Source organism: Meriones unguiculatus, chromosome 15, assembly GCF_030254825.1.
Source record: "Meriones unguiculatus strain TT.TT164.6M chromosome 15, Bangor_MerUng_6.1, whole genome shotgun sequence".
Lineage (NCBI taxonomy): Eukaryota > Metazoa > Chordata > Mammalia > Rodentia > Muridae > Meriones > Meriones unguiculatus.
The window spans coordinates 7,320,977-7,348,859 of record NC_083362.1 but is presented as its reverse complement, the minus strand read 5'-3'; the positions used below and the strand labels follow the sequence as shown (position 1 = coordinate 7,348,859).

General features: G+C 46.4%; 2 protein-coding genes and 1 long non-coding RNA gene across 7 annotated transcripts in view; 2 read left to right on the top strand and 1 right to left on the bottom strand.

The window, feature by feature from the left end:
• LOC110557416 (oncomodulin) overlaps positions 1–9,225 on the top strand; it is a 54,260-nt gene extending 45,035 nt beyond the window's left edge. For 2 of the 3 annotated variants that reach the window (XM_060368110.1, XM_060368111.1), the window contains exons 2-5: positions 3,931–3,998; positions 5,011–5,143; positions 5,750–5,859; positions 8,941–9,224. In XM_060368110.1, the coding sequence (XP_060224093.1) occupies positions 3,938–3,998; positions 5,011–5,143; positions 5,750–5,859; positions 8,941–8,966 (330 nt within the window). In that variant the 5' untranslated portion in view covers positions 3,931–3,937 and the 3' untranslated portion in view covers positions 8,967–9,224. Of the gene's footprint in view, positions 1–3,119; positions 3,219–3,930; positions 3,999–5,010; positions 5,144–5,749; positions 5,860–8,940 lie in introns of those variants that run through there. The other variant, XM_060368109.1, reaches the window with a different exon arrangement.
• LOC132648036 (uncharacterized) lies at positions 177–14,157 on the bottom strand. The gene is made up of 3 exons (XR_009586396.1): positions 14,023–14,157; positions 4,702–5,123; positions 177–3,084 (listed from the first exon to the last, which is right to left on the bottom strand). It is a non-coding gene; the product is annotated as an uncharacterized LOC132648036 (long non-coding RNA).
• The window catches only part of Ccz1 (CCZ1 homolog, vacuolar protein trafficking and biogenesis associated), a 26,760-nt gene continuing 13,033 nt past the window's right edge, over positions 14,157–27,883 (top strand). For 2 of the 3 annotated variants that reach the window (XM_021651768.2, XM_021651767.2), the window contains exons 1-8: positions 14,157–14,287; positions 15,241–15,338; positions 15,440–15,533; positions 17,004–17,081; positions 17,454–17,501; positions 19,158–19,241; positions 23,093–23,268; positions 26,015–26,096. In XM_021651768.2, coding sequence (XP_021507443.1) covers positions 14,174–14,287; positions 15,241–15,338; positions 15,440–15,533; positions 17,004–17,081; positions 17,454–17,501; positions 19,158–19,241; positions 23,093–23,268; positions 26,015–26,096 — 774 coding nt within the window. In that variant the 5' untranslated portion in view covers positions 14,157–14,173. The remainder of the gene's footprint in view (positions 14,288–15,240; positions 15,339–15,439; positions 15,534–17,003; positions 17,082–17,453; positions 17,502–19,157; positions 19,242–23,092; positions 23,269–26,014; positions 26,097–27,883) is intronic. The other variant, XM_060368108.1, reaches the window with a different exon arrangement.

The window sequence follows — 27,883 nt, the reverse complement described above, 5'->3', positions numbered from 1 at the left end:
AGGACTTAGTTACTAATAGTTTCTTTAATTTTTGTCCCAATGTGCCTGGTCCTTACACAGCCTGGGTCCTGAATTCCTGACTAGAAGTGACTATAGAATGAAGAAATGATAGACACACAGACACAGAAAAGCTGGGATTGGATGGTCTGGGCTCTTGGATGAAAAAGTCTCAGCACCCCAATAGTTAGCATGTTTATTACAAAGAGTTGAATAGAGAGGAGGGGCTGTTGCATACAGATAGACAAGGAGGCAGGGCTATTATATACAGATAAACAGGGAGGCAGGGCTATTATACAGATGGACAGGGAGGCAGGGCTATTATACAGATGGACAGGGAGGCAGGGATATTATACAGATGGACAGGGAGGCAGGGATATTATACAGATGGACAGGGAGGCAGGGATATTATACAGATGGACAGGGAGGCAGGGGTATTATACAGATGGACAGGGAGGCAGGGATATTATACAGATGGACAGGGAGGCAGGGATATTATACAGATGGACAGGGAGGCAGGGATATTATACAGATGGACAGGGAGGCAGGGATATTATACAGATGGACAGGGAGGCAGGGATATTATACAGATGGACAGGGAGGCAGGGGTATTATATTCAGATGGACAGGGAGCAGGGGTATTATATTCAGATGGACAGGGAGGCAGGGGTATTATATTCAGATGGACAGGGAGGCAGGGGTATTATATACAATTCTGTGAACAATTTGTGTGTATAAATTGTGAGCAAGGGGCAGGTTTAGCTAATTGGGTAGGATCCATCTCTGCAGGGGAGATGTCTTCCAGCCATAAACATTCCCAGGGAGAAAGCTCTGCTGGACATTTTTGCACACAGTCTGAATTTGCACTCAGACCATCCCTCTTGAGCCTCACCTGGGGAAGGCTTTGCCACTCTATGGGGCTGAGGCCCTTGGTCTTTGACATGGCTGTGGTCCTGCCAAACAATATACATTCAGTCAGGACTCCCTCTGCTCCATACACCAATGTCCAACTGCCTCTACAAAAGAACCCAGTGCTCTTAACCGCTGAGTCATCTCTCCAGGCCCTTTTTTTGTGGTTTTCACCTGTAATCTTAGCACATGAGCATATACTATCAAACCAGGGAAGGCCAAATAATATACTTTCCAAACCAGCCACATGAGTGGCCCACTTCTGATTAGGTGGTCTCTCTGCCTTTCTTTTCTTTTCTTTCTGCCACCTGAGCTCTCCTTTAGACCTCTCCTTTTTGTTTTAATGAGACAGGGTCTCAATATGTACCTTAGGCTGTACCTTCTACCTGCCTCTCGCACAGTAGGATCACAGGTATGTACTACAATGTCCAGGCGTTCTCTTCATTTTCTGCCAACCACGGCAGCACACAATTGTAATCAAATGCTGAAGAGGCTAGCCTGGGCCATTCCTTTAGCAGGGTTTGGTGGAACATGCCCATGTGCTAGGATTACAGGCAAAAATGCAAAAAGGAGCCTGGAGAGATGGCTCAGTGGTTAAGAGCACTGACTGCTTTTGTAGAGAGGACCTGGGTTCAGTTCCCGGGACCCACACGGGAACTGTCTGTAACTTCAGCTTCAGGGAATTCAATGCTCTCTTCTGGTGCACAGATACACACATAGGCAAAATAAATAAATAAATAAATTTATATTGCAATAAAAATAAATAAATATATTAAAAAAGAGAAACAAAGTTGAATCCAGTGTTTAAGAAGAAGGAAATGTTGTGATGGGTTTGGTGGAACAGGCCTGTAATTCTGGCTGCTCGGAAGGCTGAGGCAGGAGGGCTAAAGTTCAGTAAATACAGAACTTCAAGTTCTTCTGAATGAAAAAGTTATTCAGTTCTGTTGCAGAGTGCATACAGATGACTCTACTGTCCTTTGTGAGGAGGGCTGGGGAGATGGTTCAGCAGGTAAAGCACATGAACCCACCTATGAGAATAAGAACCTCCATTAAAAAGCTGGGTGTGGCGGCAGACACTAACTCCAGCACTGGGAAGGCAGAGCCACAGGGGTCCCTGGAAGTTGTTGGCAACCAGACTGGCTAAGTCCTAGGGCATGAGGTTCACTGAGAGGCTCTCAAAAGATAAGGTGCAAAGCAACTGATAAAGGTACTGGACCTCAACCCCTGTCTGAACACATACAAACAGGTAAACACACTGACACACACACACACAGTAATTAAGAACACCTTTAATCCCAGCACTCAGGAGGCAGAGGCAGGCGGACCTCTGTGAGTTTGAGACCAGCCTGGTCTACAGGGTGAGAGTGAATTCCAGGATAGCCAGGCTACACAGAGAAATCATGTCTTTAAAAAACAAGACAAACAAACAAACAAACAAAAAAAAAACCACAAACAAAAACAAAAAATGAAAGAGAGAGAAAGAAAGAAAGGAATGAAGGAAGAAAGAAAGAGGAGCAGTAATTCCATTAGCTTGGGAAGCTGAGGAAGTAGGATTGTGAACTCAAAGCCATCCTGCCTGGGGCAACACAGAAAAATATCATTTCAGAAAGAACAATGCTGGGCTGTGACTCGGCTGCTGGGGTGCTGGGCTAGTGGGCAGGAAGCCCTGGCCTCCGTCCCCAGTGCTGCAGTCACCGTGCATGATGGCGCTCTGCGCAGGAAGTGGAGGCAAGAAGGCCAGAAGTTCAAGGTCATTCTTAGGTACATGGTGAGTTTGTGGTCAGCCTGGAACACTTGTGTCAAAGCAACACAAGTTGACACAGACACATTTTGTGAGATGTGTAGTTTCAGATTTAGCAGGGCAATGTCCAAGTCAAGAAGTTGGTAGGAAAATTATGTAACTAACACCTCAGTGACACTGACTTTTGAGGTTTTTCCACCCGAGACTGATGTCAGCCTCACACATTTGCAACATGCGCTGAAGGCAGCCCTCCCCAGCAGCCATCTGGGAAGTCTTCAGTTCATAAGCGAGAACCTCCTGTTCTTACCTCATTTCAGCTGCACCCCTCCCCCAGCAGGCTTCCACACTTGAACTTAGTTTGAAGAACCGAAACCTTAAGGCTTGTTGAAGTTTTCTTCTTTTTTTTTTCTTTCAATTGGCTGTAACTACCCACATTTCTATAAATAGAAAAGAGAGCAAGAGAGTGTATGTGGTTTCATTACTAAGGTAAAGACACCTGAGCTACGCACACTTGATCCTTGAACATGAAATTTAAGAGGTTGTAACGATCACGGTTTCAATCCTATATAAGGTAGTAAAAGCCCATCTGGTTTGTTTTCCCTTTGTTCCTACAACTCTTTCCCCCTCTGATTTCAAATCTAAACTGGTGAGTAGCAGGTGGGCCTACCAGACCCCAAGACCTTCTCTGCATGCACTGTATCAGACTTGTGGATTTTCTGCTCAGAATTCCTTCCTTATAAATCTGGCTGGCACTTGGGAGGGGTTTCGTCTCTCTTGCCGCATGGGCTAGTCTTTCACTAGGGGTCTGCAGCGTTGCAATTCTCTGGCTGATCCACGACAAAGATGTTGATTTTATAATGTGGTTAATTTTTAAATGACTTGCACCTGCCTATGCTGACTGATTAGGTAAGTATAATTTTTACAGGAAACATTGGACCTTAAGAAAAAGCTTTTATTTGGTTTCAGATTTTTAAAAGGCTCAGGCTGGCCTGGAGTCCACTGGGTAGCCACAGATCCTCTTGAACTCCTCTTGATCCTCCCGCTCCTTCCTCCTGTGTATGGGAATTACAAGTATGCATGCCAAGCACTGCTTGGCCTTTTTGTGTTTTGTTCTTTATTTTTTTTAACTGCAGTTTCAGAGTGCAGAAAAGAGGTGGCCAGAGTCTTTTCTGTTTCTGAGTTCGGCTTGGTACTCTGTGGCGAGTGGCTGAGAATGTGTGCTCTTCCCCATGTCACTTTTCCCTGTCACCACTGCTCACATCTCGTTTCTTCTGTGTGACTAGGTGGAAAATGAGCATCACAGACATGCTCAGTGCTGATGACATCGCGGCAGCCCTGCAGGAATGCCAAGGTGACAGGGGCTGGAGGATAGCAAGTTCCAGGGGAGCCTGGACTTGAGTGGGGTCTTGTCTCAGAATAAGAACAAGGGGCTGCAGCTGTAGCTCAGCTGATGAGGTGTCTGCCTAGCACGTATGAAGACCTGGGTTCCACCCCCAGAATTACATATACACCTGTATTCCTCACACTAGCAACATGGAGGCAGGAGGATCAGGAGTTAGAGATGATTCCTGGCCACATAGGGAGCTTTTGGCCTGCCTGGAGCAGGAATCCCTGACTTAGAAACAGACAAACAAATAACAAAGTGCAAAGGAGGCCCCAGGCAGGCATGTGTTCCCACCACCAGGGAAGCATCAGAGATTAAAATGTGAACTTTGCTGAAAGATTCGAAGAAATCTGTCAGTGGAGCTGCGGTAAGTTAGACCACTACCATGACAGGAATTACGAGGCCCAAGTACGAGATTATGTTTACATAAGATGAAAGAAATTTACCAAAAGGGACTGGGGGGAAAGTCAGGGGGAGCTGGGAATGTAGCTCAGGGTTAGAGCACTTGCCTTGAATGCATAAGGCCCTGAGTTCAAGTCTCAGTACTTAAAAAAAAAAAAAAAGTCTTAGTAAAAAGGCTGAGGTTGTAGCTGAGTAGTAGGGTCAGCCTGGGCTATATAGTGGGTTCCAGGCTAGCCACAAACAAACCAGAGTCAGCCAATGTACTTACTCTCTTAAGCCTGTTTGGATCCACAGTCTCCCAGCAATCATGTGGTTCTTCACACATGGTGTGCAGCTTGTTGAAAGAGAGACAGGGTGAGACACAGAGCAGAGGCAGGGGAGGTGGGCAGAACCAAGTGAAGAGGGCAACCTGGGGCAGTGACAAGATGATGTCACAGACCACCTAGACTTGGCTCTTGTGAGTCAAGTATCCACGGAGAGATGCTAGGAAAGTATTTTAATAGCCTGCATTTTCGCCACTCGGGCACAAATACAGAATGTGATCCATTGTCAGGATAACCTAGTCTCTGTTCTTCAGACCCAGACACTTTTGAACCACAAAAGTTCTTCCAGACATCGGGCCTCTCCAAGATGTCAGCCAGCCAATTGAAGGACGTCTTTCGGTTCATAGACAATGACCAGAGTGGATACCTGGATGGAGAAGAACTCAGGTGAGCTGTACTGAGCATGTGAATATGGGTGGATGGGGCAGGGTGTGAGGTGCCCTTGTTTCCTAGCACTCTCTCCATGGTTAGCCCTGGCATTGGATATTCATCTGGACTTCATTAAAGGATGTAAATTGGAGCCAGGCTTGGTGGCACACGCCTGTAATACCAGCACTCAGGGAGGCAGAGGAAGGCAGATTGCTATAAGTTCAAGGCTAGCCTGGTCTACAGAGTGAGTTCCAGGACAGTCAAGGCTGCACAGAGAAACCCTGTCTTGGAAAAACAAAACAAAAGAAAGAAAGAGAGAAAAAGAATGTATGTTGGCTGCCCCTCTACTCACATAGGGCACTGAATGTGGCACTGAAGACTAGGCACAGAGAGCAATTTGTTCAAGGGATTTCCTGCGGCAAAGGAAACAACATAACTCTTAAACAGCAAAGGAGAGCTCTGCTTGCTAGAATTGACTGATGTTGTGGCTGTCAGACACATGGACTCAAAGGAAGGGAGAGGGGGAGAAGGAAGGGAAGGAGGGGAAAGGGAGAGGGAGGAAGGGAAGGACCAAGAGCACAAGGTCTTTCAGGAACTTGCCACCAGCTTTTTGTGGTGCTGTAGGTATTTCCTCCAGAGGTTCCAGAGCGATGCTAGAGAACTGACTGAGTCAGAGACCAAGTCCTTGATGGAAGCGGCGGACAATGATGGAGATGGAAAGATTGGGGCTGACGGTAGGTAGCCTAAGGCACGTAGGCATAGGGATACCCAAGCGGGTGGGGGTGGGGTGGGCCCCTGGGTAAAACCCCCTTTTCTGAAACTTGATTTCTGAAAGTGTAGTCGGGCAAGCATGCCAACTATGCACGAACGTGTGGGGTCACTGAGGATGTCGTCCGGTGTGTGCTCAGCATGTCTGAAATCGGTCCTAGTACTGCCCACCCCTCAACACACACAAATCTGGGATAGGACTGATGGGGTGGCTCAGTGAGTAAAGGCACTTGCTGCCAAGTCTGGTGACCTGAGTTGTCTCCCTGGGGCCTGCATGGTAGGGGGAGAGAACAAACTCCCCAAAATTGTCCTCTGGCCTCCACACATGGACACACAGTTCTGGAAGACAGGAGCTTTAGAGGCTGAGATAGGAGGGTTGGAATGAGTCACACACACACACACACACACACACACACACACACACACACACACACTACAATGTGGCTGTGAACTGGTCACTAACTATGAACTTGGAAAGAATGGCTCCCTCCACCCCCATGAAGGGACTAGCTGACCACTATTTTTGAGATGCTTTAGTCCAGCTTGAAAATAATGCAGGAGATGTCTGCCAGGATTTAAACAAGACAGTTCACTGCCCACCAGTACATGGTATCTAACAGAGGACAGGGGCTGGGAGACAACTCAGTCAGCAGTGCATGCCACACAGGGGTTAGGACCTGAGTTCAGGTCCCCATCAGCGGTGTTAAAAAATGGGCGTGACGCATACACCTGTGGTAGCAGCATCTGGTGGTGTGGGGAGAACGGAGACAGGTGGATCCCGGGAGCCTACTCACCACCCAACCTAGCCAAATCAGCGAGCCTAGGGCTCCATGAGAGACCCTGCCTCAAAAAAAGGGGGGGAGACCCTGCCTCAAAAAAAAAGGGGGGGGAAGCAATTGAGGGAGATGATGATGTTAACCTGGAGCCTCTACATGTACATGTGCACACATGGGCATGGGGACTTACACGCCACCACCACCAACAGCGACAGTAAAGGACAAGTAAGCCAACCACTATTCACAGTGCTATGTGTACAGAGCCCTAGATTCAGATGTCAGAGGACTGTTGATGCTCAAGTTTGTCAAGCTGCTGACGTTTCTGCTTAAGTGGTGACTCACAGGGCGGTATAGGGGCACCCTGTTTGAGGCACTAATTAGAGAAAATGAAAAAGGCTGAAGTAGATTCTTTTGTTTGTTTGTTTGTGGTAAGGGGTCTTGTACAGCTCTGGCTGGCCTAGAACTTGGTATACAGCTGGAGCTGACTTTGAATTCCTGCTTCTCCTGTCGCCAGCTCCCCGGTTCTGTGACTGCAGGCATGTGTCCCATACCTAACTGCAGATCCTTACTGAAGTATACTATTGTAATCCCCTACCCGAGTTAATGCAGCTGTAGTATTCCAGATCAAACAGCTCAGACAAAGGAAGCTCCATGTATTCAAACATGATGAAGCACAGCTTGTGTGTGAGCCCAGCATTTAGCAAGCGGTGGAGTTTAAGGCCAGGCTTCACTATATCATGAATTCTAGTTCAGCCTGGGCTATGTCTCAAATTTTAAATGATAATTTACAAAACAGTTCACAACCCTGAAGATGTCTAAACAGACATAAAAAAGTTGGACCAATTGATATAAAACAAACCTCCCTTTTCAGTTTCACTGTGCACCAGCCACAGTCAGGGCTTGAGAGGTGGTTAGGTGGGTACGAATGTTTGTTGCAATAGGATCTGATCCCAATCCCCACGTAAAAAGCCAGGCATGTCCCCCCACCGGGTTGTCTGAAGTGGAGACAGGGGAATCATTGCAGCCTTCCAGCCTACCTCCAGGTTCAGTGAGAGACCCTGTCCCAAGGGAGTAAGGTGGAGGATAGTGATAGAGCAGGACACCCAGGACATTCTCCTCTGACCTCTGTGGGCTCACAGCTACACATGTACCACACACACACACCACTCTCACAAGATTATAACTATCTTTCTTTTAGTAATATCAACTAACTTTAGGGGCAGGCTAAGATTAGGGCTCGGTGGAAGAAAATGTGTTCAAAGTCTGACTCTACTAACAGCTACAGACAGTGAAGGAAAACCTTCCATGTTTATTTGAAATGAACCTGACCATAAAGCTGTTCACAGTGAACAGTCACGCCAATCCCTTCACTGCTGGAGGAAAATGACGGAGTTGAGCTCTAACCCAAGGGGCTGTAGCTATGAAGATATTTCTTAAATACAGTTATGCATGGGGCTGGGGTGTTGGCTCAGCTGGTCTAAAGCACCTGCCACGCAAGTGTAAGGACCAAGGTTTGAGTTCCCAGAACCTGCGCAAACGGTGCACAGGAGACCCTGGTGGCCACCTACAACCCCAGGTCTCGACGGGGAAGTGAAGACAGGGGACTCCTGAAGAAAGCTGGACTAGACGGGTCGGATGAGGTCAGAGTTCTAGGGTCAAGTGATCAGTCCGGCTTCAGTAACAAAGCGAGGAGCAGTTGAGGACACCTGATGTCAATCTCTGGCCTCCACCAGTGCACACACACGTGCGTCCACATGTGCACACATACACATCACATACAATTGCATGTATGTATGCACACGCTCACACACAGATTGTGCGAAGAAAGCAGTGCACGTTGCTGCACGGGCTTGAAATCCCACACCTAGGATGTGCACGCCGGAGGAAAAGGAGGCGGAGGGCTATATAGAAAGTTGGAGACCAGTGCTCTACATTAGACCCTGTCTCAAGAAAATTATCTGTAGAAAGCTACCCAGCTTTTCTACGGCAAAAACCTGTGATGTCAGCACTTCAGAAACTGAGGCAGGAGGATAATTACTTTGAGGCCAACCAGAGCTGCACAGGGAGAGCCTCTGTAAAATGGCATAGAAAGCCGTGTGGATGCCACCGACCCCCCTGACCTGTATCTCATGGTATCTTCCAGGCATGCTCTAAATGAGACCATGCTTCTCTGAACTTTTATTTCATCTTTTAAATTCTCAGGGGAAACACACCTGAAAAACACTGAGCCACCTTCACTGGCTGAGTGTGTTCTCTCATCTTCTGTTCTAGAATTCCAGGAAATGGTGCATTCTTAAAGCCCAAGTCTATGGAAGAAAGAGAAGGAGGGGCATTCTGCCAGAAGGTCTCCAAAGTCCTGGGACTGGGAGCTCTCCAACCTATCCCAAACTCATTTGCTGATTCCCCCGTCTGCAAAGTGCTCCTTATTTGAGGAAACAAGATGGTTTGTGGCCCTTCTCTGATGGTGGTGGGTAGGTCCTGATGATTTCTGTGAGCATCCCCTTCCTGGCAGACGATGCCTTTAAAAATCACCCAATAAAATCATTTCTCATCATTGGCTGATGTTTGGGTGTGTTAGTTACTGTCTCCTTGCTGCAAAAGAATGTATGACAGAAACGATGTAAGGAAGAAAGGGACAGTTTTCTTTGGCTCACAGTTTGAGGGTACACAGTCCATCGTGGTGGGGAAGGCATGGTGGCTGGAGCCAGGCAACTGGTCATGTTGCATCTTCCAGTCAGGAAGCAGAGATGAATGCTGGTGCTCAGCTCATTCCCTCCATTTTCTTTGGTCCAGGACCACATCTCAGGGAATGGGGCCACCCCCATTTATGGTGGATCTTCTCACTCCCATTAATATAATCTAGATGATTCCTCACAGACAGGCCCAAAGGTTTGTTCCCATGATTCTAGATTCTGCCAGCCACTAATCATGGTAATTTCTTGTTTGTCTTGTGAAAGGATTTCAAAATTTAGCCCTGGCTAGCTGCCAGGCTATGAGAGACTATGAGAGACCATGTTGGCTTAACCTAATAAAGATCCACCTGCCTCTAATTCATCAGAGGTAGAAGGGATTAAAGATGTGCAGCACCATACCCAGCTAAAATAAGTAGTTCTGCACTGTTGTTTTTTTCTTCAGCAACATAATGTGACCAAATCAATCTTTCCAAAGATCTCGGGTGCCCTCAAACACTGATAAGCCACACTATACTGTATATGAAGGAACAGGGGAATTGTTTTTGTTTGGAATCTGGTTTTAAAAGCATCTAAATGTTGCAAATAAATATTATTGTCCTGCTGGGAATTTTACTCTCAGCAATCCAGCTAACTCTGAAATTAATATTCATCAGAGAGATTTTAGCCAGCATAAACATCACTCTTGCATGAGCCAGACACAGTGGTACACATCTGTAATCCCAGTGCTCAGGAGATGGAAACAGTAGGATCAGAAGTTCAAGGCCAGCTTTGGCTTCATAGTGAGTTTGCAATCAACTTGGGCTACCCCCTTTCTCAGCCGGTAGAGGCACTGGCCACCAAGCTTGATGAGCTGAGTGCGATCTCCAGGACACACATGGTGGAAGAAGAGAGGTTGAGTTCCGAAAGTTATCCTCTGACCTCTGCAATCACGCTGTGGCACAGTGCCCCTCCCCACCAATATATAACTGTTAATTTAAAAATTACTCTTACACATTTGTCTTCTGCCGGTGGGTATGAGGTTGCTATGGAGATCTAAATGTAAGCAAGAGAAGACAGCAGCAACAGCAGAACTGGATTACAGAATCTAGAGTGGTCGTTATTACAGCTCAACTTTGGCAGACTCATTTTGAAGTTGTTTTGACTTTTTCCTCCCATTCGACTGCCCTTGCAAGGACCACCTCTCCCCCGACCCCCCCCCCCAGCTCTTCTCACTCACCATTTTCCTGGCTCCTAGGTGACAACACTTGAGCCAGTCACACCTACACACCTAGACTTGCCAGTACCGATTGAGGCTAGCCTCAAGGGTCCTGTTACAGGGCTGGGGAGTCTCAAGCCAGGAATTTCTCATTAGGCTGCTTTCCAAGTGGCACCTAAAGCCATCCCCTGGCTGACACTGAGTGCCGGGGACATCTGAGAGACCTAAGCGTTTTCCTGGGAGCTGGTTTAACAGTTCATACTCGTGTGTGTGTGTGTGTGTGTGTGTGTGCGTGCACGGTGTATGCACATATGCAAAAGGGTCCATGTGTGTGTGGAGGCCAGGGATCAGTGTCAGATCCTCAATCACTCTCCACCTTATTTTCTGAGACAAGCTGTCTTTCTCTCTCTTGGACTTGGGCTAAGTTGGCTGGCCAGCAAGCTTATCTGTCTCTGGCTCCTCAGTGCTGGGACTGCAGGCCCACAATGCTTTGCTCAACTTTCTGCTTGGGTGCTGGGGATCTGAACTCCAGTCCTCATGCTTGGACAGGAAGCACTTTACCTATGGAGCCATCTCTCCACTCCCTAGACCTCATACTTTTAATCCAATGTTAAACCCATTCTTAACATGTTCTGGGGCTCTTCAACGCTGCCTCCCATGTGCTAAATACACTAGCGAGTATTTAAACTTCTTTAATCCCAGTCCTGAGGAGGCAGAGACAGGTGACTCTCTGTGAATTGGAGGTCAACCTGGTCTACATAGAGAGTTTTAGGCCAGCCAGGGCTACACAGTAAGATCCTGACTCAAAAAATCAAACCAAACCAAACCAAACCAAACCCAGCCGGGGGTTGGTGGCACACATCCCAGCACTTGGGGGGCAGAGGCAGGTGGATCTCTGTGAGTTTGAGGCCAGCCTGGTCTACAGAGCAGGGCTACACAGAGAAACCATGTCTTGAGAAACAAAAACAAACAACAACAAAAAACCCAAAACAAAGTAAAACAAAACCTCAAAGGTATACCAAACAAACAACCCTAAATGCTCTCCATATATAATCTTCAAATGTCATTTTAGAAATTTAATTTCACAGTCTTTAGGAGGAGGAACAATCAGAGAAAGTGATCAGGGACTAGGAAGATGGCTAACCAGGGAAAAGCATTTGTGATGCAGTTAGAGACAGGAGAGTCCCCAGGAGCTTGTGGACTTGTGTGCATCAGATAGTGGAGAACCTGCCTCAGACAAGATGCAAAGAGTTGGTCCTCTGACCTCCATACACATACTGTGCATGAACACACCCTCACTGACACACACAATATTTGCATGTCCTACATACATTCTGTTTCTTATATTTCTACTAAGTTTTGATTTGTTACACTGAGGGAGAACTTTAAATATGACATCTGCAGGACCAAATCAAAATAGAAGACTCTAACGAGTCTATCGATCCTGAGAAGGGCTAACCAAGCATACAAACAGCTTTATTTTCATGCTTGCCTCTGCTGTTTCCACCTAATCTGCAGGAGACTGACGAAATATGTTCTCACGGAGCTGAATATTTTGACTTTAAAATGAAGGTCTACACTGAGATATATTTTCCATAACTGAAAAACCAAGTGTCTTGTTTTTTATTTTTTCTTGCTTGTTAGTAAGTCTGTAACAGTGGCTTTAATTTGGACTATTTTTACCTAATTACAGTCTTGGCTTGTAGCTTGATGAGGTAGTTTGGGATTTAGTGGGCATGACATTAAAGCCAGCTTTGTGGATGGCTTAATGTCTGAGACTCAGGATTACTGAGCCTGGTGGCGCACATTGGCAAGGCCAGCATTTGGTGAAAACAGGAAGATCAGGAATTTAAAGGCTTTCTTGACTACATAGTCATTTTGAGGCCAGGCTGGGCTATGTGAAAACCTGTTTTGTTTTTTTCCCCAGAGAGAGGAAAAAAGCCAGGGCTACAGAGAACTGGAACTAACTCTGTAGACCAGGCTGACCTCAAACTCACAGAGATCTTTTTGCCTCTGCCTGCCGAGTGCTTGAAGACATGTACCACCATGCCCAGTGGAGACCCTGTTTTATTTATTTAAAGGACAACAACAACAACAACAGTTTTGTTTTTTTTTGAGTCAGGGTCGCATTATGTAGCTCAGGCTATCTTATAACTGGCGATGCACCCGTTTCCACATCCCAAAGGCTAGGATTATTTGGCCTGAGCCGTCCTGCTTGCTAGCCTATAAATTTTCAAAATAGTTCTTTCTGTATCAAGACAAAAATGAAGATGGGAAATGCTTGTCAATTTTCTTGTCTACATAGTTTTGTGTAGCAACTACAGTTTAGTGCTGTGTAAACGAGTACTCACGAATCCAATTTCAAGCAAAAACCTATCCCCATATATCTGTCCTGCAACTGTTAGGGTGTGGGATTACTTCACAAACACTTAAGAAGACTGATGAAATCGGATTCTGCAGGATAGTTTCCACTTGGCCTGTTAATTTATTCACTGAGAAGACTATAGATTTACGTGTTTTCCCTTGTTCCAAAAAATCAGCTCTGTCGGTGGTAGGGTAGATTTTTTTAAAGGATTTATTTTATATGTATATATGTGCCTGCATGAATTTATGTGTAGCACATTCGAGCAGGTGCCCACGGAGGACAAAAGAGGGCATCAGATCCCTTAGAGCTGGAGATGCAGATGGTTATGAGCTGCCTGAATGTGGGTGCTTGGAACTGAACCCAGGTCCTCTGTGAAAACAACAGGAGCTCTTAACTGTTGGGCCATCTCTCCAGCTCTACCTTACCGGAGATTTTTTTACTTTTTCACTTTTGTTTATAGCCCACTGCTTACAACCTAAGTTGTAAGGTTGTAAAGGTGCTATATATTCGAGGATGACCTTGAACTTACAGCCCTCCTGCCTCCACCTTGTCCGGCCTGGAATTATGGCCACGCACCACCATACTCAGTTTATGTGTTGCGGAAGGGGAGAATCAACTTCAACAAGTTGTTTTCTGACCTTGACACGTGTTCCACGACAATCCCCTCCCAGTAGTAAATAAAAAACAAAAAAACCAATCCCTCCCTCCCAAAAATACAACAACCAAACACAAAACCCAGATGTAATGGGCCAAGCTTTAAGAAATATGCATGTGCTCCCCTGAACGCTTCTTCATGCTTCCAAAATACCCTATCCAAGGCGCACACTTTTAATGGCAGCACCCAGGAGGCAGAGGCAGAGGCAGGAGGATATCACTGAGTTCGAGGGCCAGCCTGGTCTTCAAGGCGCGTTCCAGGCCAGCCAAGGCTACATAACGAAACCCTGTCTTAAAAACAAACACACAAACCCTCCCCCCCATTGTTACATTTCTCTTGAAATTCATGGTCTTCCCATTTAGCCATGACAGAGAGCCAAGAGCCAAAAAAGTAAGAACCACCACAGACCAAGAAATATGCAGGAATCGGGTCTACCCGGACGTACCAGAAAAGGACGGGGCACTGCGGGTTCTTCTTCTGGGTCAGTAGCGACCTCTTCCGGGCCGCCCGCTAGGGAGGCGGAAGTGCGGTGTTCCCCAAGGCTGCTTTCTCTGAGCGGGCGGAGGGGAGGCTCCCGAAGTGGGGGCCGGGCCGGCATGGCGGCAGCGGCGGCCGGGACAGGGACCTGGGCGGCCCAGGAAAAGCAGTTCCCGCCGGCGCTGTTGAGCTTCTTCATCTACAACCCACGCTTCGGGCCGCGCGAGGGAGAGGTACGCTGAGGGGGCTGCGCGCGAGGGTCAGCCGGAGACCGGGCGGGGTCCGGGGACCGGCGGCCGGTGTCAGTGTCCAGGAGCGGCGGGTGCGTCCGGGGTGCTCCTCTTACTCTTCCCCGCCCTGGCCGATCCTGCTCCCAGGTGGTGCTCCCGGTGGGACGTGCCGGGCACTTGCCAACGCAGGCCTGACTGTCAGTGAAGGTCCGTCAGGTTAATCCTTCCGCCTGGGTTGAGTGTACCTTTACGTCAATTCTGGGCAATTAAAATTGAACTTGTCTTCTTCTCTCTTGAAAATCTTCCATTGGAAGGGTGGAACCAGTTGGTGGACTGTAGCTCCCAAAAGAGGGAAAACAAACAAAAAACTTGGAAAAGCCTCAGAAAGTTATCTTTTTTTTTTTTTTTAAATAAGTGTTGAGTATTCGTTTGTTCTAAGTTGAGGGTGGTGACTTCCTCAAAGGATGTCCAGGGCTGTGTTCTGTTACAAGCAAATCACAGTTTTATGTAGAGGCTGTCAGTCCAAGTGCTCTTGAACCAACCTGGTGCAAGTTGTCGATCTGAATTCCCATGCACAGTTATCTTCCTTGTGAGGGTTGGGGACATAGGAAAAGAAATCCAAGATTTTCCTTAAAGTCATCTTGTACAACTGATGAAATGTGATTTGGTGAATATCACAATTGCCTGTAGACTGGTAGATTACAGCATTTGCCCTGGCTGTCCTGGAGCTCACTCTGTAGACCAGGCTGGCCTCGAACTCACAGAGATCCTCCTGCCTCTGCCTCCCGAGTGCTGACATTAAAGGTGTATGCCACCAAGCCCAGCTTCCTGAAGACATTTTTAGGTTTTGTCTTGAATGTCTACGATGGGAGAGGTGGATGTTAAACTCAATACTTTCAGAGTTAAGATGAATAAATCCTGACATTAATGCTGTGTTTCTTTTTCTTCCTTGTTAGGAAGAAAATAAAATTTTGTTTTACCATCCAAATGAAGTAGAAAAGAATGAAAAAATTAGGAATGTTGGATTATGTGAAGCAATTGTACAGTTTACAAGGTAATACTTTACCTGTATGTTTTGTTTGTAGAGATTGGTGAATTCTTTCTATCACTACTAGAGTTATTTCACCCATGTTTTTAAAACTTTTTTTCCCCCAGGACATTTAGCCCATCGAAACCTGCAAAATCCTTACATACACAGAAGAATAGACAGTTCTTCAATGAACCAGAAGAAAACTTCTGGATGGTCATGGTATTTACATACAGTAATAGTAAAGTTATGGGGATTTTTATCCTTAGGAAGCACAGTAGACTTGGTTGTAACTTAAAAATCAAAGTTGTTATTCAGATTGGGGCTGTTTTAAGAAAGTTTCTGGCCAGGCAATGGCGGTGCACACCTTTAATCTTAGCACTTGGGAGGCAGAGGCAAGAGGATCTCTGTGATTTTGAGGCCAGCCTGGTCTACACTGAGATACACTGGGAAACCCTGTGCACAAATTGAGCTCAGTCGTAGAGTGCTAGCCTGGGATCTGGAGTAAACACTACAAACAAAAGAAATTTTGTGTCTAGTGGTGTAACTTGTGCAATAGTTTCTGGGTATTTGTGTCGGGAAGAGTAAGCATGCGTGTGTGTGTGTGTGTGTGTGTGTGTGTGTATGGGTACACATGGCAACCTTGGATTCTATTTCTTAGGAGTCCCTCTGGTTTTCTGAGCAAGGTCTCTGTGGCTTGCCAGTTATGCTTGTCTGTCTGTCTCTCTCTCTACCTACGTATCTATCTAGGCAGGATCTTACTGGGTAGTCCTGGTTGGCCTGGAATTCTCTTTGTGGATCCGGCTGCCTCTAATTCATGAGTGTGAAGAATGTCTGACTTTTGCATGGATGCTAGAGATCAAATTTAAGCCCTTGTGTCATCTCCCCAGCCCTCTCAATGATTTTATTTGTCTGTATTTTCTATTATGTTTATTTATTTTGGCGGAGGTGGTGGAGGCGTGCCAGAGCTCATGTGTGGAACTCAGACGGCACCTTGAGAGCATTCTCTCCTTCCACCCGTCTTTCTGTTTGGTTGGTTTTGGGATAAAGTTTCTCTGTGTAGCCCTAGTTGTCCTAGAACTCTGTAGACTCTCTCTGGCCTTGAAATCGGTGATCTGCCTGCTTCTGCCTCCTGAGTTTTGGGATTAAGCCGCCACTGGCACCACCTGGCTCCACTGAGCCATCTTGCTGGCCCTTGTTTATCTATATTTCATTGCTGGAGCTGGAACCAAGCATATGCTGGGCAAACATTCCGCCACTGAGCTGTATTCCCAGTCCCAGATTAATTTATTTATTGTTGTTTGAGACACGGTTTCTCTGTGTAGCCCTGGCTGTCCGGGAACTCACTCTGTAAACCAGGCTGGCCTCAAACTCAGAGATCTTCTTGCCTCTGCCTCCTGAGTGCTGGGATTAAAGATATGCGCCCTCACTGCTCTGTCCAGCCCCAGATTTTTAAAATTAAGAGAAAATTTAAAACATATGATCACAGTGGGGTGCCCTGTGCATGCCTATAATTCCAGCACTCTGGGAGGCAGAGGTGGGCAGATCTCTGTGAGTTTGAGGCCAGCCTGGTCTACAAAGTGAGTCCAGGACAGCCAGCGCTATACAGAAAAACCCTCTCTCCAAAAAAAAAAAGAAAGAAAGAAAGAAAGACCATATCACTATATAATTTCAGTTTATCAAACTTCTTAGGTTGTTCGGAATCCTATCATTGAAAAGCAAAGTAAAGATGGCAAGCCGGTTGTGGAATACCAGGAGGAGGAATTGTTGGTAATGTGCAGTTTCATCTCTCATGCTTTTAGGAACCTTCTCCTCATGTGTCAAGCAACTCACATTTAAACTAAATAGCTTTTAAGAACCTTCTTGGGGTTCATAGGGAAGTTTTTTATTTATTGCTACTTTAACATAATCCTTCAAAAACACGTAAGTGCCCTGTCTTATTAATGCGTTGCACTGGTCATCTCTGTGGGTGAAGCCCTTCTAAAAGAGGCTTATTGGTGTGTAAATTTGAATGTAAATACCTGTTATTTCAGCGTACAGCTACCGTAGGACCAAGTTTATAGTAATCATGTGCCTTTGCCAAGAGTTGCCCTGTTGCTGTGCCCTCGGATGCAGTGAGACGCGCTGTTTTCTTGTTTGTAGGACAAGGTGTACAGCTCCGTGCTGCAGCAGTGCTACCGCATGTACAAGGTAAGCTGGCGGCCCAGGGCTGCGCCGCCTCCTGCGGAGGAGCGTGGGGGACAGTCCAGGGCTGCGCCGCCTCCTGCGGAGGAGCGTGGGGGACAGTCCAGGGCTGCGCCGCCTCCTGCGGAGGAGCGTGGTGATGGGGGGAAGAGAACAGCCAACATTGTAAACAGCACGCATTACAAATACACTCTTTCTAAATAATTTTTATTTTGTTATTTTGATATTAAAATACAATTACATTATTTTCTCTTTTTCCTTTCCTCCCTCTAGATCTTCCCATGTTAACCCTCCCCCCATTTTCTCATGGTCTGTTTCTCTTTAATCATATGTATGTGTGTATACAAATATGTATGCATGTGTATATATGTGTGTGTGTTGTATAAAACACCTTATGATGTTATTTATATGTATGTGATTTTGGAGCTGACCTCTTGGTATTGGTTAACTGGAATTGCAGACAGTTGTGAACTGCATTTGGGAGCTGGCATTTGAATCTGGGTCCTTTAGAAGAGCAGCCAGTGCTCTAAACCGCTGAGCCATCTCTCCAGCCCTTGTCTATAGTTTTTAATCTAGGGTTGAGGCCCCATTAGGTCTCTCCCTTCCATGTTAACACATCCATTGGTGTTGCCCTTGTTCAGGTCTTATTTAGCAGCCTTGTTGATGAGATATCGTATGTGTAGTGTCTTTGACGTTTCCAGGAGACACAACCTCGCAGCAAACTCCCTGCTCCTCTGGCTCCTCCCATCTTCCCACCTCCTTCTGTTATGATGCCTGAGCAGGAACTGTGTTGTAGCTGTATCATTTGGGGCTAGGCATCACACAATCGCTTACCTTCTGAGTTTTGATCAGTCTGGTTTTCTGTAATGGTCTCCATCTGCTTCAAGGAGATGTGTCTTTGATGAGGGTGACACTTGTACTTATCTGGTTTCACACTGCTGAAAGACACGCAGGACCTGACTGGGCTGTCCACGTCATCTGAGGATAAGTTTAGGAATGTTTACAAACGATTTTGTTTTGTTTTGCTTTCTGAGACAAGGTTTCTCTCCATAGCTCAGGCTGACCTCAAACTCCCAACCATCTTATGCCAGCATCCTGAATGCTGGGATTACAGGTGTGTGTGCCCTGTCTTGCTCTAAAGTACTTCTTTATTCTTTTGAAGTGCTGGATTTGAGCCCAGGCAAATGTTCTATATTTGTAGCTACATTCCCATCCTTAAATTTTTAATTTTAGCTCTTTTAAAAAAAATGATTTGTGGGGCCAGAGAGATGGCTCAGTGGTTAAGAGCCCATATTGCTCTTGCAGAAGGCCCAAGTTCAAGTCAGGTCTGTAGTTCCCATTGTTTGGGTGGCTGAGGTGACAGGATAACTGCTGAGTTTGAGGCCAGCCTCCTGGGCAACACAGTACTGTAGTCTGAAAACCAGACAGAAAAGGCAGGCAGACTTATTAGGCAGCCTTGTGAAAAGAGTGGTGTCTGTCATTGAGTGTATTGTTTGCTGAGGTATTTATAATTTTGGGCTTTCTCACAAACACTTACTCTGCTTAAAAGGACCTGGAGGGTGTTAATGAACCTAGTTAAAAGGTGAAAAGAAAGCCACTACCCTGAGACATTGAGTAGCACAAGCCATTGACTTCATTTTCCACAATGTTTTACATCATTAGCTTTTTAATGGGACGTTTCTGAAAGCCATGGAAGATGGAGGTGTCAAGCTCCTAAAAGAAAGATTAGAGAAATTCTTCCATCGGGTAAGTGTCCTGAACTTTATTTATAACTTTAATAATTTGCAAACACATCTTAAGAGAATTATCAGTGTAGCTGGTGATATGAATCAGTGGCTGAGCACCTGCCTGGTTTGGATATAAACCTTGGTTGAGGGCTGGAGACACAGTGCAAAGGTTAAAAGTACTGGCTGCGCTTCCAGAGGTCCTGAGTTCAATTCCCAGCAACCACATGGTGGCTAACAACCATCTATAGTGAGATTTGGTGCCCTCTTCTGGCGGCCAGGCAGAATACTGTATACCGATACTAAATCAATCAATCAATCAATCAATCAATTAATTAAAAACAAAAAACCTTGGTTGATCCCCAGTACCAGAGAGGAAATGTTACAAAGCAATATAGAGGCAGACAACTTTGTTTCTTTATTTTTAAATATATCTTTTAAATATATATATTTAGTTACCTTGGTTTTTTGGGTTTTGTTTTTTTTTTGTTTTGTTTTGTTTTTTGGGTTTTTTTAAAATTTTTTTTGGTCTTTTTGTTATTTTGTCTTTTTTTTTTTTTTTTTTTTTTTTCCCCCAGAGCTGAGGACCGAACCCAGGGCCTTGCACTTGCTAGGCAAGCGCTCTACCACTGAGCTAAATCCCCAACCCCTTAAATATATATTTAATATGTACTTATATTTAATACATAAATATATCAAATACATATTAAGTATTTATACATATCTGTTTTATATATTGCATTGCTGTTTTCCCTGCATGTATGTCTGTGTCCCTGGAACTGGAGTTACAGACAGTTGTGGGCTGCCGTGTGGGTACTGGGAATTGAATCTGGGTCCTCTGGGAGAGCAGCCAGCGCTCTTAACCACTGAGCCATCTTTCCAGCCCCAATTTGTTATTTATGTTTTTAATTGTATGTGTGTGTATGTCTGTGTGTGGGTGTGTGCACAATGCACGTGAGTGTTTGTGGAGACCAGAAGAGGATGTCCGATTCCTTGGAGCTGGAGTTACAGGTAGTTGTAAGCCATCCCCCAGTTGTGCTGGAGACCCAGCTGCAGTCTTCTGCAAGAGCAGTGGAGCTAACAACCCAGGCGGCTCTCCAGCCTCCACATTTGATTTGCTTTGGGATATAACACCCCAGTCCTTGAGTGAACTGAGAACCTGAGCATTGTTCCGACAAACCCAGAGTATCGAGGGCTCCTCAGACCTGCGGTACAGACTGTTTGAACAGAGTGTCTGTGTGGAGGGAGGGCTTACTTCAAAAGCTGTCTTATATAGGAAACAGGACAGGAGCCTACCACAGAGGGCCTCGGAAAGACTACCCAGCAGGGAATTAAAGCAGATGCTGAGACTCATAGCCAAACTTTGGGCAGAGTATAGGGAATCTTATAAAAGAAGAGGGAGATAGTAAGACCTGGAGGGGACAGGAGCTCCATAAGGAGAGTGACAGAACCAAAAAATCTGGGCACAGGGGTCTTTTCTGAGACTGATACTCCAACCAAGAGATAACCTAAAACCCCTTCTCAGATGTAGCCTATGGCAGCTACAAGTGGGTTACCCTAGTAAGGGGAACAGGTACTGTCTCTGATATTAACTCAGGTGACTGCCTCTTTGATCACTTTTCCCCTGAGGGGACAACAGCCTTGCCAGGCCACAGAGGAAGACAATGCAGCCAGTCCTGATGAGACCTGATAGGCTAGGGTCAGATGAAAGGGGAGGAGGATCTCCCCTATCAGTGGTGTTAGAGAGGGACATGGGAAGAGAAGAAAAAGGGAGGATGGGGGTGGAAGGTAATGAGGGAGGGGACTACACCTGGAATACAAAGTAAAAAAAAATGTAATTAATATAAAAAATTAAAATTAAAAAAGTTGTCTTACTACGTAGATGGGTTAGCTGATCAGAAAAATTTAAGCAGTCACCAGAGTTGAACTTTGATTTTGCACACACATACACACACACACACACACACACACACTTCTCATTTTGTTAGGTAGGATCTTACTGGTTAGCCTATACTGACTTCAGATTTACAGCAGTCTTTCTGTCTCAGCCTCCCACAGTGCTGAGACTACATATGTGAGTTGTCACACCGGCTGGTGTTGGTTCTGTTGCCCTAACAGGCCTTATGTATACTAACTCAAGGGTTTGGGCTGGAGTGATACTTTGAATGAGAATCATCCCCACAGACTCAAAGATTTGAATACTTGCTCACTAGGGAGTGGCACTATTTGAAAGGCTTAGGAGGTCTGGCCTTGTTGGAGGAAGTGTGTCACTGGTGGTGGCATTTGGAGTTTCAAAAGTGGTGGTGCATGCCTTTTTACTCCTGGCACTCAGTAGGCAGAGGCAGGCCAAAGTCTTTGAGTTTGAGGCTAGCTCTGTAGAGTGAGTTTGAGGGCAGAGAGAAGCCCTGTCTCAAAAAAACAAAGACCAAAGCTCAAGCCAGTCCCAGGGGCTCTGTCTTTCTGCTACCTGTGGATTCAGATGCACCGTCAGCTGCATGTCTGCCTGCATGCCACCATTCTTCCTGCCACGATGACAGTGCATCACACCTCTACACTGTAAGCAAACCCCAAGTAACTGTTTTTCTTTTCCAGAGTTGCCATGGTCATGGTGTCTCTTCACAGCACTAGAACAGTGACTAACACAGCAGTGACATGGATTCAGTCACATGATGTGATATGTCCCAAGTGCTAATACTCTGAATAGTTCACTGTCTCTTTCACTCTACTTTGGCTTTTGCTTCACTTGCCCCAATGTCTGTTAAATTCTGTTTATCTTCAAGAAATAATTCTCAGTTTATTTTTTCCCTAAAATACTTCTTGTCGTACTTACTATTCTGTTGCTCTGAAGAGACTTCATGGCTGAGGCAATTTATAAAAGAAAGCATCTAATTGGGGGCTTGCTTACAGTTTCACAGGGTGACTCCCATCATGGCAGGGAGCGCGGCAGCAGCTGGCAGGCATGGTACTGGAGCAGGAACTGAGAGCTCACAAGCAGCAGGCAGAGGGAGGAGCGGCTGGGTCTGGGGTGGGGTTCTGAAGCCTCAAGGCTCAACTCCAGTGACAGAAGTCCGCTAACAAGGCCACACCTCCCAATACTTTTCAAAATTGTCCCATGAACTGGGGACCTAGCATTCGAATATATGAGCCTATGAGGCCTTTCGTATTCAAACCGCCACATCTCTCATCCCTGTTTTTGTATTGTTTATTTAATTTATTTTTATTTGTGTGAATGCAGCCTAGGGTTGATTTTCGGTGTCTCTCAATTTCTTATGCATTGAGTCAAGGTCTTTCCCAGAGGCCATCATTTCAGCAAGTCTAGCTGGTCAGCTTGTTGCAGGGGTCATCTGCCTCTGCCTCCCTCAGCTGGGACTGCAGGCAGCCACCTGCCCACCTGGCTTTTCGCATGGCCGTTGGGGCTCTGACCGCCAGTCTTCAGTCTTGTGGGGCAAGCACTTCAGCCTCTCAGCTCCCTTGAAGGGCTTCTCACTTTAACGAGCATGAGTCACTCTGGTGCCATTGTTCTCAAACCCTGTTCTTGTCCTCATGGCTGTCCCCTTATGAGTGAACTGTTTTCCTGACAGATGTCCTTCAGCGTGGCAGTGTGGCCATGGTTCTCTCACAGTGAGGAGCTTAGTGAGTCCTTACTTAAGAGATGCAACACACCAAGCAAACACTTAGCTTCTGTTCAACTTTCATGTTTCAGAGTCGGTATTGCTTTCAAATCGGTTACTGCTGACTTCCTCGATGTTGGGCTTGCCACCACGCCTGTGTCAGTGTGTGACTGCTACGCAGAGCGTCCTGATGGGGGGTTGTTCCAGTGAGGAGCACCGCGGTGAGCGTGCTATTGTAAGCTTGTGTCTCTTCTCCCCACAGTATTTGCAGACGCTACATTTGCAGTCATGTGATCTCCTTGATATTTTTGGTGGAATCAGCTTCTTCCCATTGGATAAAATGACTTACTTGAAGATCCAGTCCTTTATTAACAGAATGGAAGAAAGCCTAAGTGTAGTCAAATATACTGCATTCCTCTACAACGACCAGCTTATCTGGTAGGTGACACCCATGGCGTGGCATCTAAAAGATGGAGGTCAGGGCAGTAATACACACAGCAGCGACTGATGAAGTTGTCTGTCACACAGGAAGTAACAGCAGGGGATATCAACAGGAAACTTTTTTGTAGGCATTGTCAGATTAGAAGGAGGATCGTTTAGAACAAAGCTAGGGTTAGGAACAATGAAAATTACCAAGCAGAGGAGCTTAAAACCAGAGCCAGGACTGAGATGTCCCAGTGGTCAGAATCTTTCCGTACAATGTGAAGATCAGAGTTCAGATCTCCAGAGCCCACATAATTGTGTGGTGGCAGAAGGCAGAGACGGGATCTCCAGAGCTGGCTAGTCTAGTCTTTTCACCCTGCCTCAGTGAAAAGAGTGGAAGGGCAGTTGAGATGATCCCTGGTGTTAGCAAGTGCACACACTCCCATGCCCACCTACACATGTGCACCTACATACGTACATACCACACACACTCATACATACACACATACTTGAAAAGTGGGGGGGAAAGGTGGACGAAGAGCAGAGAGGATGAAGGGAGGAAGAAGGGGAGGAGGGAGCTGTTCTCAAAGACTGTTGGGGTGGGGGCTGGAGAGATGGCTCAGAGGTTGAGAACACTGGCTGCTCTTCCTAAAGGTCCTGATTTCAATTCCCAGCAACCACATGGTGGCTCACAACCATCTATAATATTTTCTGGTGCCTCTTCTGGCTTGCAGGCCTACATGCAGGCAGAACACTATACATAATAATAAATAAATCTTAAAAAAAAAAAGCTGGTTGGCGTGACAGATGAAAGAGCACTGAGCACTGAAGTAAAGCTAGCAGAGAGCTCTGCACAAACGGCCAGTTTGATAGAGGAGGAGCACTGCGTGTGCACAAATGAGCTGCCGAGATTAAAGCTAGAGGAAAAAAGGTTCTGGGTTTTTGTTATTATTGTGTCATGACGCGTGTGTCGGCGAACACGCCACAGCATGTGTGTGGAGGTCAGAGGACAACCTGTGGGTTCAGTTCTCTCCTTCCAGTCCTGTGCAGGTCCTGTGACTCAAATGTGGGTGGGTCACCAGGCTTGCATAGCAAATGCCTTTATCCACGGAGCCATCCTGCTGGCCCTGCTGGGCCTTTTATTTTGTTTCTGGTTTTTATTTTTAATTTTTGAGATAGGGTCACACTATGTAGACCAAGCTGGTATGTGACTTTGTAATCTTCCTGCCTCAGCTCCCACCCCAGTGCTTACTTACGTCTCAAAACAGAAGCTGTGGCTTGAACCTGGTTTTGGTTTTACTTTTCCTATCCTCTTTATCACCTCAGTTACGTCTGCAAAAGAAAATGTTGTAACTGTCCATGCCTTTGATTTAGAAATTCCATCTCCTTCCAGACTGCCTCTGGGTGGTTTTTCCACTTCCTCCTTTCTTGGCTCTGAGCGTCTGTTGCATTTTTTAACGTTTATCTCTGTTTTATTCATGTAGATGGGTATTGTGCCTGATTAAGCTGGGCTTGCTGCCAGCAGGCCCTAGGACGTCCCTGTCTCCCCCGCCCCCACTTGGGCTGCAGGCGCGCACTGCCACATGTGGCTTTTCGAAGGGGTGTTGGGGGTCTAAACTCAGGTCCCATGCTAGGGTGGCAAGCGCTTTACCCCGAGCCGTGCTCCTAGCTGTCACTTTAGCTGTGCTCAGGACTCATGAGTGAGCAGAGGGCTAGCATGGGAGGCAGCCAGGCACACTGAGTGAAGGCAGGAAAGGCCAGAATCTGTTCTAACATGGCAGGAAACGGAAGAGGTGTTCATGCAAATTCTCCCAGGACTTTTCAGTTTCCTTGTTTAGCTCCTATCCCAAAACAACAACGAAAGCCTCTGCAGAGGTGGATGGCTGCCACTTCCCAGCTTTCCATATTCCTGCCTCATTTTGAGATGAGACTGTTTGCCTGAAGCTTGTTATTATTATTTTTGTCTACACTAAGACCTAGAGAGTAAATGTCTACACATAGGTCTGATATTTATGGTCAAATTATGCACAGTGGTATTTTACAGAATGTGGTGTTCACTGTGTAGGCCAGGATGCCGAGAGGGGCTACCAGAATACGGCATGTGGCTACTGCTGTTTCCCAAGTAACCCTGGATAGGTTTCAGCCTGAAAGTCAGATCGTCTGAATTTTTAAGAAAAGTATGTGTGTGTGTTTGTGTGCATGTGTGTGCAGGTGCATACACTTTTCTCCACACACCACTGGTTCCAGGGATCAAACCCAGGTCACCAGGCTTGCACAGCAAATGCCTCTACCTGCTGAGCCTTCTCGCTGGCCCCGTTGGGGCTTTTGTTTCAAGTCTTACTGAAAATACAGGACTGTGGAGCAGCAGCCGGCAGCAGGTCAGTGCGCAGTGCTAGCGCTGGCGCTTGGTTTAGTGATTCCTTCCTGAGCTTCCCACTTGGAGGTTAGGCATCTCCTGTTTGCCTTTGTTTTGTTTGAGACAAAGTCTCATGTAGTATGGCTTGGCCTTGAACTCTACATAGCCAAGGATGACCTTGAACTTTTGATCCTTCTGCCTTAACTTTTGATGCAGCTGCCTTGCAGCTGTGCACCAGCATGGCCATCTTGCTTGCCTGTTTTTAATACAGTGCCAGGGGTGGGTCCCAGGCCTTCATGCTAGGTAAGCACTGTCCCGTCTTAACCATCCCCAGCTCAGCATCAGAGAGCAGAGAAGTCAGAAGACCGTTTCAAACTCTAACCCAATGCTTTCCTGGTGTTTCAGGAGTGGACTAGAGCAAGATGACATGAGAATTTTGTACAAATACCTCACCACCTCACTGTTTCCCAGGCACATCGAACCTGAGGTATGATTACACTCTGCAGACACATAGCAGATGGGAGGGGGAGGCGGGTGCGGCGACCTGGGCCAAGGCCTCACCTGAGCTGCTTTATGTTGGTATATGGTACTCAGTGACACTTAGCCGCGTAGTGATCACACGCGTGTGTCATCTTTTCTGTGGTTGTTGTGCTCAAATGCAGTAGGAGGAGCAATTCATCGGGTAGAGAGAAAACTGGGTCTTAGGTAGGGTCAGAGAACTCTGAAAATGCCAGGGATCTGTGAGAGTGCAGCATCTTCATCTAGAAGTATGAGCTATTGTGAGGCGATGGTTTACTGCCTGGCTTGCTTTGCCACAGTGGTACTTAATTCCCTAAGTTTCTACAGAGAATATTAAACACCAGTCTCTCCAAAAGACCCTTTTATAGCTTAATTAGGTCAAAAGTGAAAGGGTTCTCAGCCCATAAAATCATTACTTTTGCTTGCTCTGTTCATTTTCAAGCTGCTCTTTCACCCCCATCCCCCCTTCTTTCTCTCTCCAGTGTTTAAGGTTTTGATTTGAAACAATGAAAAACCTCTGATAAATTCAAGTATTTGCTTGCATACGCAAGGCCCGAGGTTCCAGCCTCAGCCCCTCAAGAAAACAAACACTGAAGGAGAGCTTTCAGAGGGGCACTTCCAGAACTCAGCTCTTTTCCAGTCGGTCCGATACAGGGGCAACAGTTGTTGAGTTCTCACTGGGTGCCAGCCGCTGTTCCCAGGTCCCAGCTTGTCTGCATGCCCTCCTCACCTTAGCAGCAACCCCATGAGTTGGTTACACTAACAACAGAGGTTGCTCAGGCTTAAGGGACTTCAGCCTGATGTGTGCCAAGCTGTGTTAGCATCTCATCGCTATCAGGATACCTGAGGAAAACAGCTCAGAGGGGGAAAGCTTGTTCTGTCACAGTCTCAGAGGTCTCAGGCAAAAGCTGGCTGCTTGCATATGGCAAAGACTGCCTACCTCCAGGTGGAGAGGCAAGGAGAGAGCACCCAAGGATAGATGTATCCCTCAAGGTATGCCCAGTGACCTACTTCCTCACACAAGAACACATCTCAGACAGTCCGTTTAGCTTTGAATTCTTCAGTGGATTTGGCCATCAATGAGCCTGTCAGCCACAAGGTTCACGTCACTTGTCGGTAGCACCACCAGCTGGGGACCAGGCCCTTAACACACAAGTCATTTATGGACATTCTAGGTTCAGACCAGACAGTTGTCCAACACGGATGTGCAGAGCCAGAGTGAATGTCAGAGAGCACAGCCTTGCTGATGAGCACTCCTTTCAAGGAACTACTTCTGATGTTTGTGAACCTCTGACAGCACAGTCCACAACAGAAGACCATTAATACTTGAGTATGTGCCAGAAAAACAGTGTGTGTAAAGTACAAAGCTCTATCACGGCACGACAGTGTGAGTTCGCACATAAGAGATCTCTCAGATAGCAGTGGGCCATGCATCTTCACCATTGGTGGACTATGCATTGAGGGTATGTTGAGGTTGTATGCTAAAACCAGAAGACTACCAAACCATTTTCAAATTTTAGTTAGTTTTATATACATGGAATTTGCCTGCATGTATATCTGTGTGTCCTGTGTGTGCAGTGCCTAAGTAGGCCAGAAGAGGACATCGGGTCCTCAGGGACTGGAGTTATTGTCAGCTGTCTAACATGGATGCTGAGAATCAAACCCAGGTCCTCTGAAAGAACAGTCAGTGCTCTTAACTGCTGAACCATCTCTCCAGTCCCGGAAACAATGTGTTTTCAGCAAAACCAAAGCATG